Below are 18503 nucleotides of genomic sequence, written 5' to 3'. Positions count from 1 at the left end.
ATTTAACTTATTTACCATTGTCATTTACAGCTTTATTTTATAAAACACAGAAAGACACTTTTTTTCTATTTTTTCTTTTCCCTTTTTTTTTTTTTTGGTAAGGAGGGCGCAGCTCACAGTGGCCGATGTGGGGATTGAACCGGTAACCTTGGTGTTAGCAACACCACGCTCTAACCAAGTGAGCTAACAGGCCACCCCCAGAAAGACATTTTTAAAAGTGCTCTATTTAAACACTAGAAATATTAGTTTTGTAAGTGTAATTTATATAAATTACAATCCAATAATTGGAGATTTTTTTCAGTATGGTTACTATACAAATGAAATTAATGGCAAAAGGACTTAATAGCAATATTTTGTTATCTATGTATTATCAGATACTTTAGGACCTAAACAAAGATTCTGAGTATTCAGAAAAAAAGTGAAAATAAATAGCTAAAATGCAAATAGTAGGGGTCATATAAAAGAGTCCTTTGAAATAATGGACTGCTTCATGCAGAACGTTGTATTCAAGCCAAATCTTGAAGGATGGATAGAATTAAGAACAGAGATTGACAGAAGGAATGTTTTTAGGAAGAGGGAATTTAAGAGATAAATCATGGCAACAATAAAGTGAGGGATGGCTAAAGAGAAACATTTAAAGAGAAAACACTGTTGATAAATTAGAAGGACAAAGATTAGGAAAACCTTAAATACAGCTAGGCTAAAGAGGCTGAAATTTTGTGCCTATGCTTGGGGAATGGTTCTCAAATGCTTTTTTTTCCCCACCCCAATACACAATAGAGCTATAATATACATAAAAAATATGGCTCACTCTAGCAGTGATTCTCTATGGGAGATGAGAAAGGAACAGAAGAGATTAATTCTGTGGGAGTACAATTTGAAAAAGCTATCCAAAAAATCCTAACTTCTACCTCCATCTCACCTGAGAATCACTGTTTTCCATGTACGTGGGGAACCCCTAGAAAAATTTGAGCAGTCAAATGATTCAGGTTACATTTCAGGAAAGATAATCCAGCAGAACTGTGTAAAAATGAATGAGAATTAAAGACTGAGAATCTACATAAGAAGCTGATATTCCAGTTAACAGATTTATATTAGATTAGTGACAGTAGGGAAAATATATGATGGAACTAAGGTATTGTAAGAAACAGGGAAAATAAAAGGGAAGAAAAAGTTTAAGACACAAGATAATAAACTCAAACAAGAATAAACACATTCTAAAATATTGGTGGTCACTCAGGTGATGTCTAAGAGGCAACTAAGATGAGAAAAAAATGAAGGAGTTTAGGTCTCGAAAAAGAGATGTGAACATTATCTCAAATGAGGCATTAAAGCCATAATTTAGAGAAAGCACCAAAAAGGAGGCAAGAGAGGGTATCACAAAGCATTTTTTTAAGTAAACATGTATTAAAGCCTTTAATTCCTGTATTAGAAATATTTTTCTTATTTTACAAATTTCATGCTGATCATCATCAGCATTAATTTTTATAAACAAAAAAAGGCAAAACATGATAATTATGGAGAACATGCTCAGGATCATATAAAATAATTTAAAAAGAAGAGCATTTCATAAATTTCCAGTCTGGTGCCACTTAGACATGGGGTGTGTGTGTGTGTGTGTGTGTAATTGTAGTCAAAAAAACAACAGTCCATATTTCTGATAGCAGAAGAGAGTAAACGAGAAAGTATGATATAATTAAGGAGAATTATTGTTTAAATTCCTAAATGGTTTATAAACATTCAGTTACCCAGTTTGATCTATGAAAAGATCAAATTGTTTTCTCCTTAAAAAAATGTTTTTGGAGATAGTGGAAATAGTTAATTTCACTATTTTTAAATCAGGTATTTTTAAAGTATTTTTAAAGCAAAAAGGCAATGCCAGCTTTGTACATGAGAAAGCATGGTCTCAAGTCACATATGGGATAAGAAAGATAAAAATTTATAATTGTCTGGTGTTAACACTTAAATGTGCTATCGATACACCAAATGACTTTAATTAAAAGTGAAAGAAAACAAGAAATGGAAGAAGAGAATGAGGAAAATCACCGGAATGAAAAACGAGGCGAGAGGAGAGGAGAAGCAACCTAGCTGAAGAGCTAGCTAACAGAGTAAAGATGGTAAAGACCATGACATTGCCCCAGACCAGATTTACTGAGCAAAGAGAATGATGCGGCCTTTTGCTAAAAGCTGGGTGTGAGGAAGACTCCTGAAAATCACACAGGTTATCTCCCTGTACTACAGGACAGGTATTTTTCTCAAAATACTTGCGAGTCAAAGGAATCTCAGAGGGAAGACACAGGCCCCCTTCCCATTAACCTGAAATCTACCCAAACAGTTGGACAAACTGAGATGGCCGACATCAAAGTGCATGTTAACAATTTGTCAAAACATGTCCTCATGCTGCTTCGTGACTACTGCTACCTGAGCAAATTCCTTCAAAGGAATAAAAAAGTCCAAGTAGTTTTCTAGATGCCATACAACACATTTATGGTGAAATTTACACATGGCAAGAAAAGTTCTGAAAAATGTGAAATACCTCAGTCTGACCTTCATGGGCACTGGTCTCATGAGTAACCCGAATAGCCTGTAATAAGAATATACAAGGTATTAATAGGAAAAAAATGACTATATCCTACTTTTTAAATGAAAACATCAATGCTAACTTTTAACATCTAAAGTGTTGTAAGAAACAACAAATTGGGGGACATTTATGAAAAGGTTCATACTAAATATTTAAGAAGGATTTCTGAGTACCTAAATGAATTGCTGTACTTTCCAACCCACAATCTCTGAAGATTTAGGAAATTGAATATCGGATTATTTGTAATTTCCAGGTGTAAGTGGGAGTCATTTAACTTATTTGTTAGAATTAACATTTAACACTTCATTCATCTGAGACTAAAGTAAGGTAGGAATCTCACAGGTACAGACTGAAGAAGCTTAGCTCATCTGTTTCTCCAGGTTACATGCTCCTCTGCAGCTCTGGCTGTATGTATGCTTAATCATGCAGCTTCAGTCAGCAGTTTAGAAATGTGCAGCCAAAGGCATGCGTTTATCAGAAGCTAGAGATTTGAGTTTCCGGAACATAAAAACAAATGCTCTTATAATACCCACTATTAGCAAAGATGAAGAGAAATGGGCAAAGTAGTAAATTACAGGTGAAATTACAACCTTTATGAATGGCAATTTGGCAGTAAGAATCAAAGCTTTCAAAACATGCAAACTGTTTGATCCAGCGATTCTCTTCTAGAAGTTTATATATTTGCATATAACTGTACTTAAGTATGTATAATTAAGGATATTTGCAAAGATTTAGCTACAATGATACACCTTACAGTATTTTTTTAAACATGGAAAAAAGAAAAAAATATTAAATTTATGACAATTTATTGGTTAAATAAAATATTATACAATGAAAAGCTATGCAGCCATTAATTGATGATGTCAAATATATACTTACTGGTATGTAATACGTTTGTGATAAGTTAAGTGAAAAAAGCAAGTTATAAAACAATATTACACTGTGATCAAATTTTTTGCTTTAAAAAATTGTGTATATACATATATATTCCCTATAAAAAATATTAATGGTGGCTACCTCTCTTTGGTGGGATTACTGTTGACTTTTAGGTTATTTTATTTTTAAGTAAAATAAAGATGTCTTATGAGATCTGCAGGCTTTTTAAAGAAATAACAATTTAAAATAATCAAAGTACATTAGAATGCAAAAACAAAATAATTAAATCAATGAATTTATTGGGCAAACTCTGCGTAAGGCATTATTCTAGTCAAATAATTTGTACACTACACTGCTTTTAATTTCAGAGAACTTACAATCTACTTAATGATGTTATTAAAAGATAAAAGCCTAACATAATATTGTATGTTAACTATAATTGAAAAATAAATTTTAAAAAAGCCTTCAAAAGAAAAAACAGGTTTCAAAAATAATAAAATATCAGTATCATTCTAAGAAAATTCTATGAAATGGTGCAATCATTTAAAACTAGATTATGTAGCCTCTGTCTTTCCCACATGCAAAAATATTACGCTGCTAAAAGAGCTAGGTATAACATCTACCTTTAAACTTTTGTTTTTTTTCCACTGGTCTTCAACCTTGCTCCAAATTCCCAGTGAAAGACACAAAGGATATTGCCAGGCATATAGTTATTATAGGGAGGGAATGGTAAGGGATGGTCAATCATAAGATATTTTATAAATTTATAAATCAAACTGCTTGTTTTCTCTCATTCAGCTCTGGATATAGAAAAGAATTGGACTCATTTATGGACATTACAGTAATGTTACCTGAAAAGTACAAAAGGCCTTTTTTAATGGATATGACAAAATCCATAATTGTTCAAAACTACAGGTTCAAGACAAACCCCCAAATGGGATCTACAATCCCACAAAACTTTGACCACATATGAAACCAAGACAGAAAGAAGGTACTGACATCATAGTTCTCCAGGTATTTGGCTCGTTCTTCAGGGCTCATTGATACAGACTCCTCCAGGAATTTTTTCAAGGTTGATCCAGATTCTGAGAATATTAAAAAAATACAGTTGAAAAGCCTTGATATCTCAAAGAGACTGATATATGAAAATACTAGACACATGTTACCTATTTTTCAAGTAAAACCCTTTCACTTGTAAATTAGGAATATAAGAATATTGAGGTAAATGATAGCGGCTAAGTTGTTTTTGTTTGTTAAGCCTCTATTTATCAACAATATAAACGTATGCAAGAATTAACATTTCTCCTAACAGTATATACAGACAGTGACAAAAAAATGTATATACATTTTAAGAAAGGAAAAAACTGTATTAAAATTGTAATGCAATGAATGACGCTGGCATTCATTTGATTAACGCCATCTTTTGAGTGAACGTCATACTACATGTTGCTACTGTAATTCAATTCAACTTCAAAAAGTAACACATAAATGACATCTCTTAAAATGTATGTGTTTTTTGCACCCCTGGTATACGTCCCATTATAAAAGAACGGGAAAATACCTTATTTAGTACTTTGAAAGAAAGAACTAGAGCACCACCTAGTGCTCAATAAGTTAACTTATAACTTAAGGGGAGACAGCAGCAGTAATGGAAAATTATTTACCAAAGTGCATCTTCTCTTTATTGTTGGCAATAGCATGGATCAGTCCAATTGTTCCGCAGGCATTGCTGATTGTTTGCTTCATGAAATACACTGATGATGTAACATCTTGTCCCTGAGATTTTATTCTTTCCTCCTCTTCTGTTCTGAATACTTCATACTATTAAAGAAAAAGTCAATAGTCTGCATATGAAAAAAATACATTAAAAAGGACTTAAACATAAAACTTGAAAAATGCTAATATCCATCTATGGGTATTTGGTTAACATATATCTTAATGGAATACTATAAAGCATTTTTAAAAGAACAAAGTAGATTCATATATTCTGACTTAGAATCTACCTATGATTACAGAGCGCTTTTAGATCAATATATACTAATATAATTCTCATTTATGTTTATACAAAAACAACAGAGGTTATCTCTGAGATAAGAGATTACTGGAGGATTTTTACTTTCTATTTTTTACATTTCTATATTGTTAAATCACACTATAATTTTAAAATTTACACTATATTTATAAGCATACAATATTCATAACAAATATTCACCATTATCTATAATAAGTGGCTGTAAAAACAACATGGTAGAAATGATGAATGTCAGAAGTGTGGGCCCCACCCCTGACTGCCTGGCTTTGCCCTTATTAGCTGTGAGACTCTGGCAAGTTATTTAATGTCTCTGTGCCTCATTTGTAAAACATGGCTAAAAATAATAGAGACTTTAAAAATGAGTGAGGAGAAGGACGACAGGGAGAGCAAAGACATGATTTTATTCTTTTGTCTGTTGTTTTCTTATAAGTTTCAGATTCCAATAGAGTCAGCAAACTACAGCCTTCAGGTCAAATTTGGCCCATAGCCTGTTTTCAGAAATAAAGTTTTATTTTAGTAGTGTCTACAGATGTTTTCATACTTGAAGGTTGAATAGTTGTAACAGAGACTCTAAGGCCCACAAAGTTGAAATTATTTACTATTTGGCCCTTTACAGAAAAAGTTTGCTGATCCCTGCCATAAAAGAAACAAATGATGTCTATGAAAACCCATAATTAAGAAACTGCTTCTAACAACAAATATATCTATGCTTTTAAAAATAATTTTTATGAATTTGCTTCTAAATCAAATTTTTAAGTAACATTTTCACAATAAATTCTGAACCATTGTTTCATTCATATAAGTTCAACTGGCAAAAACTGTGAAAGGCTCAATGTAGTAATAAGGTGTTATGTTGATATGTTTATATGGTTCTACCATTAACTTTCTTGTTGTTGTTTACTATCAATGCTCCTTGATAACAAAGCAAAATGAGATTTGATAATTTCACAAGATTTAATGCTTAGAAAAAGAATCCTAAAATGACATACAGCAAGTATAGGACAAAAGGAAAAGTGATTATGGCAGGCCTAAGTGAAAACACATGGTCAGGAGACAAGAAAAATATCAGAAAGAAACAAATGTACAGCCTCTTTACCCGTGATTCATTGGCTGGTAAGCACTACTATAAAGCACACATTTAAAACCCAAAATTGACATTATTTGAAGGGTAATAAGGTATCCATGACAGTTCTTTTGCTATTAGTAGTATGCTTAAGCCATTTGAAACTACGTACGTAATCAGTTCCTAAAGTAGAATGCAGAAGACCGAAACACTTTTTATCTCCTAAAACATCCACTAGATATCCTTTGAGTGACTTCAATATGTCACGAGTTGAAATGGGGATATACCAAATTCTAAGAGACATGAAAAAGTGGCAGATGCCACTTTATCCTCTACTTACGCATTTATATAAGTAAGTCAAACTATCATAACTACTTCTACAAATATTTTAGAATTGTGTTCTTTCTAGTAGTAGGCACAACGAGCTTTTCAGTACTATCGAACGATCCACTAAATGAAGAAGCTGTACTGATAAGGATAACACGTTTATAAATACTGATGACCCACTAAAGATGATCAAATCCCATTTATTCTTTAAAAACAAAAAGGAGGTCATAAAAGTCAACAGCTTGGGAAATTTCCAATTTATACAATAAACTCACATTTGTAGCATACCAACTAAGAAAGCCTAAGCTTTCAACAGCCGATTTTTTTTTTTCATTTTTTTACTGCTCCGTACAACTGGGATCCAGTAGCTGCCTATTGGCTTATTTCAGGAATTAAAAAAAGGTGAAAATAACAGACTAAAAGAGGGTAAACTTAAGTGTTTGTCCTAACTCTTCCTCAAAGTTCAGAATAACCACAACCTCACCACTAAAAGTAGTTTAATCTAACACTGGGTAATCACAAGAAATTTTCTAACTCCAAATTTCTATGAATATTACAATCAGTAAACATGAAGAAATATCCCTTCTTTAATTAATTTGTTTCGTAGCACCTTTAAGTAGAAAAGAAAAATGTCACAGTATTTTTCATTTTACCTTGAACTGGGGTTAATTAGTTTTGGCACAAAAAAATTTATCCAGGAATTTCTAGGACTGAACAAAACCTAATTCTTAATTTCTGGCTCAATTTATTACTGAAATTGATGACCTGAGCAAATCTATGCCAAGTCATCTACACTTATTTTTCCCACATCTTCCCACACATTTACTTCTTTATTTTTTACAAGCTCTGAGTTCATCCTATTATTTCTAAGGTTTTTTTCCCCCTTTTTTCCACCCTCCCCCCAACTCTGGTTCAAGCTGTTGTTTCTCAGTCTAGTTGTGTAGGACACAACTCCCTGGCCCATGCTGGTACTGTAAGCCTTGCACCGCCCCCGGCTGAAGAACTTGTTCGCTGGTTGGCTGCTCACAGCAGCTCATGGCAGCTCTCACCAGCGCTCCAACCACCTGAGCCACCAGCCGGCCCCTATTGTTTCTAAGTTTAAAAATAAAATTAGAAGGATGTAGACTCATAAGCTGTATTAAAATGAACCTAAAAGTTCTGGCTCCATAATACACATAACTGCATTACATTATTGTAGAAGAAAAGCTTGAAATATGGTAATTTGAATTTAAATAGAAATCTAATAATAGCTATATATAACCCTCAACACATCCTAAATCTACCAATTAAACTCTATTTAATCTTAGTGTTTCCCAACCAAATTAGGTTTATTCTGAAAATGTAACCCATGTCATTAGTTATACCTACCTCCTTAAAAAAAGCAAAGATTTCTTTTTACATATATGTATATTGAAAAAATTTACATATTTTATATATTGAAAACTTGAATATATTCCTTATTCATACATTTTCTAAGACACATTTAAGATTATTCTAGTACTTATGTTTCTAAAGTATAAACAACAAAATGTGATTAAATGTCATACCAAAACACAGCTGAGGCAAACTAACCATATTTTATAAAAGAAGAAAACCACTCATATTTAAAAGACTAAGGGCTTTATTGTCAATCTATAAATCAAAATCTAAATATCATCTCTTTAATGAAACTAGATTTTTACGGTATTTCCACTCCCTAGAGTTCCTCTTTTTATACAAGAAGGGACTCACTTGTTCTTAAAGAAGAACATTATTTTTAATTGACCAATAAAAAAGAATTTTCTATTTACTAGAATCTTGTATCTTACTTAACAATACCTTTTCTGTAATAGGGAAGAGAAGTAATACTGCACACACTGGTCTTGGTACCATGCTAAGGAGTTCAGGATCCATTCCATATACATCAACAAATTGCCAGTTAGGATGTAGACCTAATTGTTTGAGAAACTGGTAAAAGGAGGGAAAAAAAAAACATATAGTGTTAACAGGGAAATAATCAACATGTAAGTACTGTGTATCTAATACATAAAAGAGAATGCAAGGTACAAATATTACAAATTTTCAATAAGAAAGAAGTGAAGCTAGTTTTCCATGAACAGGGTAGGAAGGAATTTATTTACATCAATTGGCAAACATTTAAAATTTATTATATATTAAGCAAAATTCCTTTTTTACAAAATTCATTATTTTGGGATTGAGCATAATAAGCCAGAACTTAACCAAACACATAAAACAACTTGGCTTGATTGATATGTTAAATTAATTTCCACACTTGATTCTCAATGAGATACATCTAAGTTCTGGTAAATAAAGAATTCTTTTAATAGAAAACCAACACAGTTTGTCCTACTTAACCAAAAATGATGCTGAGGTTTAAAGGTGCGTAGGTAGGTAGATTATTAAATACACAGATAGATAGATATCACAAATTATATCAATAAGCAAAGAGCATATAAAGCCAAAAAAGTCCAAGTGACTTGTCTGAACACCAAAGAATGCTTGATGTAAGAAGTAAACTATGGCTTTCTGACCTCAAGTACACAATGAAACCTACTCAACTTCATTGTGCCTTTCTTATATCTGGCAAAACAACTAACAAAAGAATAGTGGTTTTTCGAAACTCTTTAGATTTCATTGGAAAATAAAATGTCAGACCCTAATCTTTTGCAGAGAGGAAAAATAAAAAAATAAAATAATAATGAGAATGAAGTCAATGTCACAATAAATTCTTAACAAATATCTGTACTGAATGAAGCTGATGATTTTTAAAAGTGCACCATCACAAAATAAGTTTCAGACAATAGAAGAAAAGGAGCAGAAAAAACAAAAAATAGCAGTTAAACATTTTAGTGAAAAAACAGTCTGGACAAAACTGCTAAGTTACCTTGAAGTCAAACGTGTAAATTTACTCCATGTCAGCCAAAGCTAACAAGTCTAAAAGGTACCAAGCTCCAAACGCAGCAAGTGTAGTGAGACTGATTAGTATCAAACTGAGGACACAATGGCTAAATAGCAGATTAAATTAAATATGAAATTGAATAAATTTTAACTGAAATCATACTTTTCCTTAACTTTTGACTCGTATCACCAAGCAAATGACACTCATACAAAGAAGTACAATGAAATTAATATCTATTAAATACATTGGCGGCATCCTCTGACTCCAGATTGTTGAGTCAGACTCACACAGGAAGTCACCAGATGAATAAAAAGAATAAAGCAGCTACTAATAGTAACTACCGCTGGGAAGTGGAGAAAGGATGGGGTAGAAGGTCTTCAACTTTTACCTCTCACTTTTTAAAAAATCATAAAGGTGTCCTGCTTTTATAATTTAAAAAAAAAAAAAAAAAAAAAGCCCATCTGTGGGTTTGATGATCATATGCAAAAAGAAAGTAGGAGGAAATGTTCTAAAATATTAACAGCAGTTAGATTGGGTAGAGTGATCTCAACTTTTTATTTTCCAGTATTTTTTAAAAGTGTTATTTTTACAATAGTTATATGTAGTTTCTAAGTTACAAATCTATAGAACTGATCCACATGTGTATTTCATTTAAATCTTTAAAACTGGGAGAAAACCCAAAATAAGTCTTAAAACTATACCACCCCAAAAAAATATCTTCAGACAATCACAAAGAAAAGTATTCTATATATAGATGTGCAAAGCCATCTCTACACAATTAGAAGAATCCTGTTTGCACAAAAAAGAATAAAGGGACTTATAACCCGTAATACCAGTCATCTGGCTCTTCTAAACACCTGGTAATAAAATAACAAAAAATTCTGACTGACTAGCTCACTAAATTATCACACTGTCTTTAAAATTTTGGCCAATCAATAAAAATAATTAGTAAGGTAGAATATGTGCCTCCAAAAGATCCTTGGTCAACTGATCCTTTTTATTCAATGGCCAATGATAAATTTTCCACCAAACAAAGAAAAAGTTATTTGTAAATACTTAAGAGTAGCATGTATCAGAAACCGTGTGAGGAGTTTCAATGTACTTCTTTTTGACAACTGGGAAGATAGGTTTCATTATATCCATCACCAATGAGAAAACCAAGTCCGGGGTTTATGTGGTTTTTCAAGGCAACAGAGCCAGAACCCACATGCAAAGTTCTGGATGCTCTGGTACTTATCTACTTTTCCAGCCTCACCTCTCACTGCTTGAAGTATCTTTTCTGTACCTTGTTCTCTAACTTTAGCCACAATGAACTAACTCTTCGAGTTCTCAAAGGGTCTATAACCAGCTCTTCTCTCCAGGTTTTTAGCTATACACTGGAGTTCTCGATCTGAAAAACTGTTATTCTCTGCCCTTAATTTATAATGAATTCCTCATTCTTTAGGTGACAGTCAAATAAGAAAAATTCTGACTTTATAAATTAAAAAAAGAAAATTCATTTTCTTGTCAATTGTTCTAAAGCCACTTTCTCTGGTCTTTAATGGCCTGAGCAGTAGTAACAAGGCCTAGTTTCTGCCTTGTTACTACTTTATTAATGATCTGGGTTAGGACAGAAATTATACTTATTTAGTAATTGTTTGATATTGTAACTATTAAAAGTATACTAGTAGTAACTGCTAGATGAAGAACTAGGAGAATAACTAATACTTAAATGAGAAAATGACGGTTTTTAAAGACTGGAAACCAGCAAAATGAATTTTAATAGAGATTAAGTGAAAAATAAAACTGAAATTATTTTAGTACAGAAGAGGGAAATATGAAAACATCTAATGCGGGGATTAAGGAAAAAGGACGTTCACTTCCTTGCAGGCTCAATGGACTGACTACACAATTGTCAACCAAAGTGGTGCAGCACTGGTCTGCTTTAAAGGCAGTATCACCCAGAATATTCTTTTCACCCACTACATTCAACACACATTTTCCAAGTGGATTATGAAATCATCTCTGGGAGGCCTACTTTATGAAGAACAATGATAAACAGAAGCAAAGTCAAGAAAGGCAATCAGGAATGAGAAGGTTTTGGAAGATGTCACAGCTGGACAATCTGTTCAGAGACTAAATTATTATGATCCCATCGCCAGATATTCTTAGGAATATCATGGAAGAGCCATTAGATTTACTCCGTATGGTTTCAAAGGGAAGACGGATGAGCAACTGGAAGAAGTTACAAGAAAGCAGATTTGCTTTCAGCAGAAATATAAATGTAATTCTTCTAATCATACTGCATATTATTCTCATTATTAAAATAAAAAAAATTAAACCACTTTATGAAGTAGAATACTGCTCATTGAAATTTTCAAGTACAAGATTCATGACCACATTAAAGATAATTTTGAGAAAGATTTTCTGGAGCAGGAAAGCCGTTATATAAGGTTTATTCATTCTTCCATTCAATAACTATTTGTTGAGAGCACGCTGTGGGCCACGCACCATACTTCAGACATGTCCTTGCCCACATAGAACTTACGCTGTGGTGGCAGGATACACACAATAAACAAGTAAACACCTGAGATCATTTCATAACCTGGTAAGTATTATGAAGAAAATAAAACAAGACCTGATGTCAGTGCAGGTTCCAGGGGTGGGGAGGAACTCTAGCCGCATAATCAAAGAAAGACTAACTGAGGTGACTTGAAGTTAAGGAACAAATGACAAGAAAGAACCAGCCGTGAAACAACCCGGATCAGAATGATTCAAACAAAAAATGGGCAACCGCAAAGACTCTGAAGCAGGAACAGGTTTGGCGTTCCAAGACTGCAGCTCGGCATGAGTGGGGTGGAAGCGGCAGCACCTCCTCATCAAGCCACAGTAAGAAGTTTGAACTGTATTCGAAGGACAAGCAGTGGAAGATCATTTTGAGTGTTTCAAGCAGGGAGACATAAGATGTGATTTGCATTTTAATAAAACCACTTCGGGTGTACATAGAGAATAGATGTTGGGGAGGAAAAGGGAGAAGCAGCAAAACTAGTTAGGAAGCTACTGAAGTTGTCCAAACTAAGGAAGGATGGTGGCTTGGGTTGTACTAATAGAAATGGGGAGAACGGCCAGATTTGGAACAGAATTTGAAAGAAAAGTCTGTAACAGTTGCAGATCAATTGGATCTTAGAAGTTAGGGGAAAAGAATATTTTTAAAAGCTAACATTCACAGAGTGCATGTTTTGCTCTAGAAATTGTTCTACATATTTTACATGTAGTCATTTATTTAATCCTTACAACAATTTTATAAGATCATGAGAGATTATAAGAAACTAAGTAACGGAGGTACAGAGAGTTTAGGCAACTGCCCATAGTCTTAGAGCAGAGATACTAATCCAAGAAATCAAATCAATACAGTACAGCCTTTCCAAAGTAGCACAGTTGTAAAGTAGAACTAATGCCACTGACTTGGGCATTCAATAAATGGCAGTGCCCTTGGAAGACTGGGAAAGAAACACCTTTGGAGAAGTGGGAGGATAAAATCCAGATTTCTTTTCCAGCCATGTTAAGTTTAAGGTATCTACAAGACATCCAATTAGTGATAACAAAGATGTAGTTGAATATACAGATTTCCAATTTGGTGGAGAAGTCAGAGCTTAGAGGAACATGGGATCAATTATGTGACAATTGATAGCATTAATGCTATACAACAGAAAACATCACTCGGGAGAGAATGTACATAGAAGATGGAAGGGAGAAGAGATCCAGCAAAGGCGAATCTGAGAAGCAGTCAAAGAAAAAGGGGGAAAGCCAGAATTATCACTGAAGCCAAGAAAAGATGTTTCAAGAAGGATGGGGCGGGCTACTCTACCAAATGTTGCTGAGAGGTCAAGAAATATGTTAACAGAAAGTGACCAATGGATTCGGCAAAGCTATGACTAGTAAACTTGACAAAAGTAGTTACTATGAAATGGTGAGGATAGAAGCAAGCTAGACATAAGTGAATATAGGAAAAAAGAAAACAGAGATGAGACAGTAGCAACAGTTCCTGTGGACAATTAGTTGTGAAAAATTTACAAAGAAGTAAAACAGAATGAGACAGTAGTAGCTAGAGGAAAACAGAGTAATAGGCTGTTTTTCTTACAATGAGATACACTGGAGAATTTTTGTATGTTTATGGCAATAATCCAGCAGATGATCTCTAATTCATTTTTCAACTCTAAATATCTAAGCTAAATACAATAGTTACGTTAAATTTAGTTTCCTTTGGACATTACACATTATGCTAGAAAATATTTTGCCTCTTCAGTAAAATCAATTAGGAATACTTCTAGGGGAATTCCATATCCTTTCAGGAATTCCAAAAATTAACTGGTTCTAAAATACAACAATATTTAAAAATATACGTAATGTGGCTGTACTATGCTCAAATCACAAAACATAATCAGGATGAAAATCTAATGTCGTCATAAAAAGAAATGTTATGATTGCCCATATCAGAAACTGTACTTTTTTAAAAGTTATAATTCTTGATGCTTAATTATAGGTTACTTTCAATCAGCTACAAGCTCCTACTACCCCTTTAAAAATATTGTAAATAAAAGAGCTTAATATTTTTAAATAAAATTTTTCTATCACGTCACTGATTTTTTTTTTAATTTATTGGAGTGACAATTGTTAGTAAAATTACATAGATTTCAGGTATACAATTCTGTATTACATCATCTATAAATCCCATCGTGCACTTCACTGATTTTTATTCTAGGTAAGTCCTACCTGTAGCATGACAAAACATCCTTAGAAGGGACTGACAGCATATTAACCAACAAAATAAATCATTGCTTACCACGTCTACTGAGTCATATGGTTACTATTTAATGTCTAGCAATTAACAATGATCTGCATATAGTAGACATGTGTTGATCATTCTTATACAAAGTAGGCATCATTAGAGCAAAAACTGTATTTGCTCAAACTGAAAGTACAACACATGCAGCTGCCAAATTGTAAGACTGTGAAGATAAGTAAAAGGCTACTATTCATTAATTTGAGGAAATAAGAGATGGTGGGGATGGATACTGTTGTTAGGGTTTATCTGTGCCTTAATTCTCCAATTCTAAGTCAGTTAATCAAATTTCTATTCATTTTCTATTCTTGGTTCTAACACATTGAGAATTAAGAAACAACCACAAAAATTTTCATTAAAATTAATCACTTCCTAGATACTTGCCCATTCTCCCACTAAAAGTACATCACTTCTCTTATAAATTATTTTAAAACTGAACCACAACAAAGCATGCCAGAAATGGTATACAATCATATACTAATAACATCTCTTCTCTGTTTATGGCACCTCAGAATGGCCTCCTGTTACCATCCAACCTGTTGTTTTCCCTAATGGTCTCCATCACAATACCCTGTTAATTTTTTTTCATTACACCTGTAACAATTGCTGATTATTTGTTTGTCTCTTCCCACTGGACTGAAAAGCAGAAAAGCATGAATGTTTTAATCCCAAAGTGTAACCACTTTCTGCTCAGATAGTTGATATTAAAAATGATGCCCCCAAAAATTATTTAATTAATGTGAATAAGTGAATTTATTTAAGTTTATCAAGATTACCTAGGAACAAGATCCAATAATAGCTGAATCACACAACATAATTTTCTAGTAATATATCTTATTAAAACAAATGTTATCTAAAAATAGTTTTATTCTCTAGTCTGTTAAGATAGTTAATTATACTGATTGACTTTTGAATGGTATACCAACTTTACAATACCAGGAAACACTGTTCTTGGTCATGACATGTTATCGTTTTTATATACTGCTGCATTGTCTTTGCTAATATTTTGTTGAGGATATTTCCATCTATGTTCATGAGGGATGTTGGTCTTCAGTTTTTGTAATTATGTTTTGTCTGGTAATGCTGACCATAAAATGGGTTGAGAAGTATCCCCCCTCGTCTACATTAATGTATAACTGATATTATTTCTTCCTTAAATGATCATCTCAAAAGATGCAGAAAAGTCATTTGAGAAAATTCAACACTGATACATGATAAAAACTCTTATCAAACTAGGAAAAGAAGGGAACTTTCTTTGCCTTATAAAAAGCATCTACCAAAACCCTACAACTAACATCTCTAATGAGGAAAGATCAAATGTTTTCCCTCTAACATCTGGAAATCTCCATGCTATTCAATGTCGTGTTGAAGGTCCTAACCAGTGCAAAGAAAAAAAAGAAAGAAAGAAAATGCATACAAATCGAAAAGAAGTAAAACAGTCTATTCACAGAGATACGATTGTCTATATAGAAAATCCCAAGCATCTAAAACAAAAAGCCATTATAATAGGTAAATTCAGCAAGCAGCAGGATACAAAGTCAACATATAAAAATCAGTATTTCTATATATAGCAATGGACAATTAGAAATTAAGACTTTAAAACTGTTATCATTTACAATAGCCTCCCAAATCACTACTTAGGTATAAATCTAACAAAATATGTGCAAGATCTACACACTGAAACAAAACACTGTTGAAACAAATCAAAGTAAATGATGAGATGTACCATCTTCATGGCTTGCAAGACTCAGTATTGTTAAGATGCTAATTTTCCCCAAAATGAAGCTGTCAAGTTATGCACACATTCACCATCAAGTCAAATAGGACTTTTTGTAGAAATCGCCAAGCTGATTCTAAAATTTACATAGAAAGGTAAAGTAACTAAAATAGGCTAAACAATTTTGAAAAATAAGAACAAAGTTGGAGGATACATACTATTTAATTTCAAGACTTAGTATAAAACTACAGTAATCAAAACTGTGTGGTACTGATGAAAGAACAGATACATAGATCAACAAAACCAAACACTCTCCAGATATATGGTAAACTGATTTTTCACAAAAGGTGTAAAAATAGGGGTGGCCAGTTAGCTCAGTTGGTTAGAGCTCAGTGCTGGTAACACCAAGGTCGCCGTTTCGATTCCCACATGGGCCACTTTGAGCTGCACCCTCCACAACTAGATTGAAACAACTACTTGACTTGGAGCTGATGGGTCCTGGAAAAACACATTTAAAATAAATAAAGCTTTAAAAAAAAAACACCTTTAAAAAAAGTGTTAAAATAGTCTTGGATTAAGTCTGAGAGAAATATGCTTCTTTTCTAGGGCATTAAATTAGAAATTGTAAATACTGACTTTCAGCCTGATGATTATTCTCACTTTACAAAGTGCTCAAAGTATGATAGGAAAAAAAAATGAACAGCAAATTTCAAAGGGGGTAAAACAAAAGAAAATTAACATCAATAGGAAATGCTACCGTAAGAATAAAAGATATATGTTGGGCTTTGAGCTTTTCCTATTTTTTTTCTACATTATAAATAGATAAGAAATAAGTCATTTCAAAAGCACATAGTAAACCTGAATAAAAAGACAAAGGTTTTGCTGCCAACATTCAAGTATTTCTATCTACTTTCTTATATAAAGAATTTTCTACAAGCTTTGAAAACCAAAAGGCAATTAAGTACGTGATGAATCGATATTCCTTAGTGATGGAGAAGAAAGATGTGGTGGTGGTGGTGGGGGGAATTGTATCATATAATAAACTAAGAGGGCAGTGAAAAGCAAACTAGCTGTTGACCATGTAAGACAAAATACACCTGAGCAAATCAAAAGTTTATACCTGGTAGCATTGGTTCTTTTAATCGAGGAGCCCTCTCCCCTCCTTAAACTCCAACGTACAATACACAGGCGAACTTTAAGGGTTGTATGTGGCAAAGAATAGTGTGGGAACTATTATACTGAGCTTTCTATGTTATGAAAGCAATTAAATTCCAGTTTTATGAAACTGGAAGAGAAAGGGGGCGTGACGGGGAAGGGAAGTGACTTGATGGGGCAAGAGAAGATGATTTCATAGTGCAGGCGGTAGATGAAATTACAAGGACTGGGTGGGCGAGTTTATAAAGCTTGGAGTCAGGTAGTGTAGGCAAATTAGTCACCCAGGAGGTACAGGGGTGGGAAAATTATGGAATCTGCACGTGCAGGAAGCAAAAGAAAGAGGAAATGAGCAATAGGGATACAGAGTGAAATCTCTGAAACCCCGAAACCCCAGAAAAGGTGATGACGGAGGAATGGGACCATAGGGAAGGGCTGAGACAGCTGGGAGCATCTTCAGGAGCCAGGTGGGAGAGGCACAGCCGTAAAATGGGAACACTCGCAAGAGGGACCGCCCGGGAATTAAATCCCAGACTCTTAGGGAGCGTGGAGGTGTAGATGGCCAGAGAGAACTCCAGGGTCTCGAGCGACAAGGCACTTCACTCACCTGGTTGGTGACCTGGAAACGAAACAGAGAACAGGATTTAGAGACAGACTGCCTTGAACTAGCTCCATCAACCCGGTTCCTTCTCCCCTGCCCGCGGCCCCAGGCCGAGATTAGAGCTGCTCTCACCTCGGGATTGGCCTCCAGCGGCAGCCAGCGCTGACGCTCCATGGCAGCTCCGCCGGGCCACTCTGCAGCTCTGACAGCCGTCGCCGTCGCAGCCGCGGCCGCTTCCGCCCCCGCGCGCCTTGACCTGGGATCTTCCACCCCACCGCCCCTCGGGAGGGGTGCTGAAGGACAAGAGACGAACTTGAAAACACTTTAGCCCCTTTCGCGTTCCCTGCAAGGCCATATATAAAGCTTTACATTTTAAATTAAGATACACTTGGAGAGAAAAAGAATAAGAGCCACCTCCCTGTTGCAGTAGGTA

General features: G+C 34.1%; 1 protein-coding gene across 1 annotated transcript in view; it reads right to left on the bottom strand.

Moving 5' to 3' along the window:
- UCHL3 (ubiquitin C-terminal hydrolase L3) overlaps positions 1–18362 on the bottom strand; it is a 53131-nt gene extending 34769 nt beyond the window's left edge. Inside the window, exons 1-6 of the mRNA XM_019738157.2 lie at positions 18203–18362; positions 18077–18088; positions 8698–8826; positions 5122–5278; positions 4457–4542; positions 2537–2584 (exon numbers count right to left, since the gene is read on the bottom strand). Coding sequence (XP_019593716.1) covers positions 2537–2584; positions 4457–4542; positions 5122–5278; positions 8698–8826; positions 18077–18088; positions 18203–18244 — 474 coding nt within the window. The 5' untranslated portion in view covers positions 18245–18362. The remainder of the gene's footprint in view (positions 1–2536; positions 2585–4456; positions 4543–5121; positions 5279–8697; positions 8827–18076; positions 18089–18202) is intronic.
- Positions 18363–18503: the final 141 nt, after the last annotated feature.

Source organism: Rhinolophus sinicus, linkage group LG04 (assembly GCF_036562045.2).
Source record: "Rhinolophus sinicus isolate RSC01 linkage group LG04, ASM3656204v1, whole genome shotgun sequence".
Lineage (NCBI taxonomy): Eukaryota > Metazoa > Chordata > Mammalia > Chiroptera > Rhinolophidae > Rhinolophus > Rhinolophus sinicus.
This window is presented reverse-complemented; position numbering and strand designations above follow the sequence as displayed.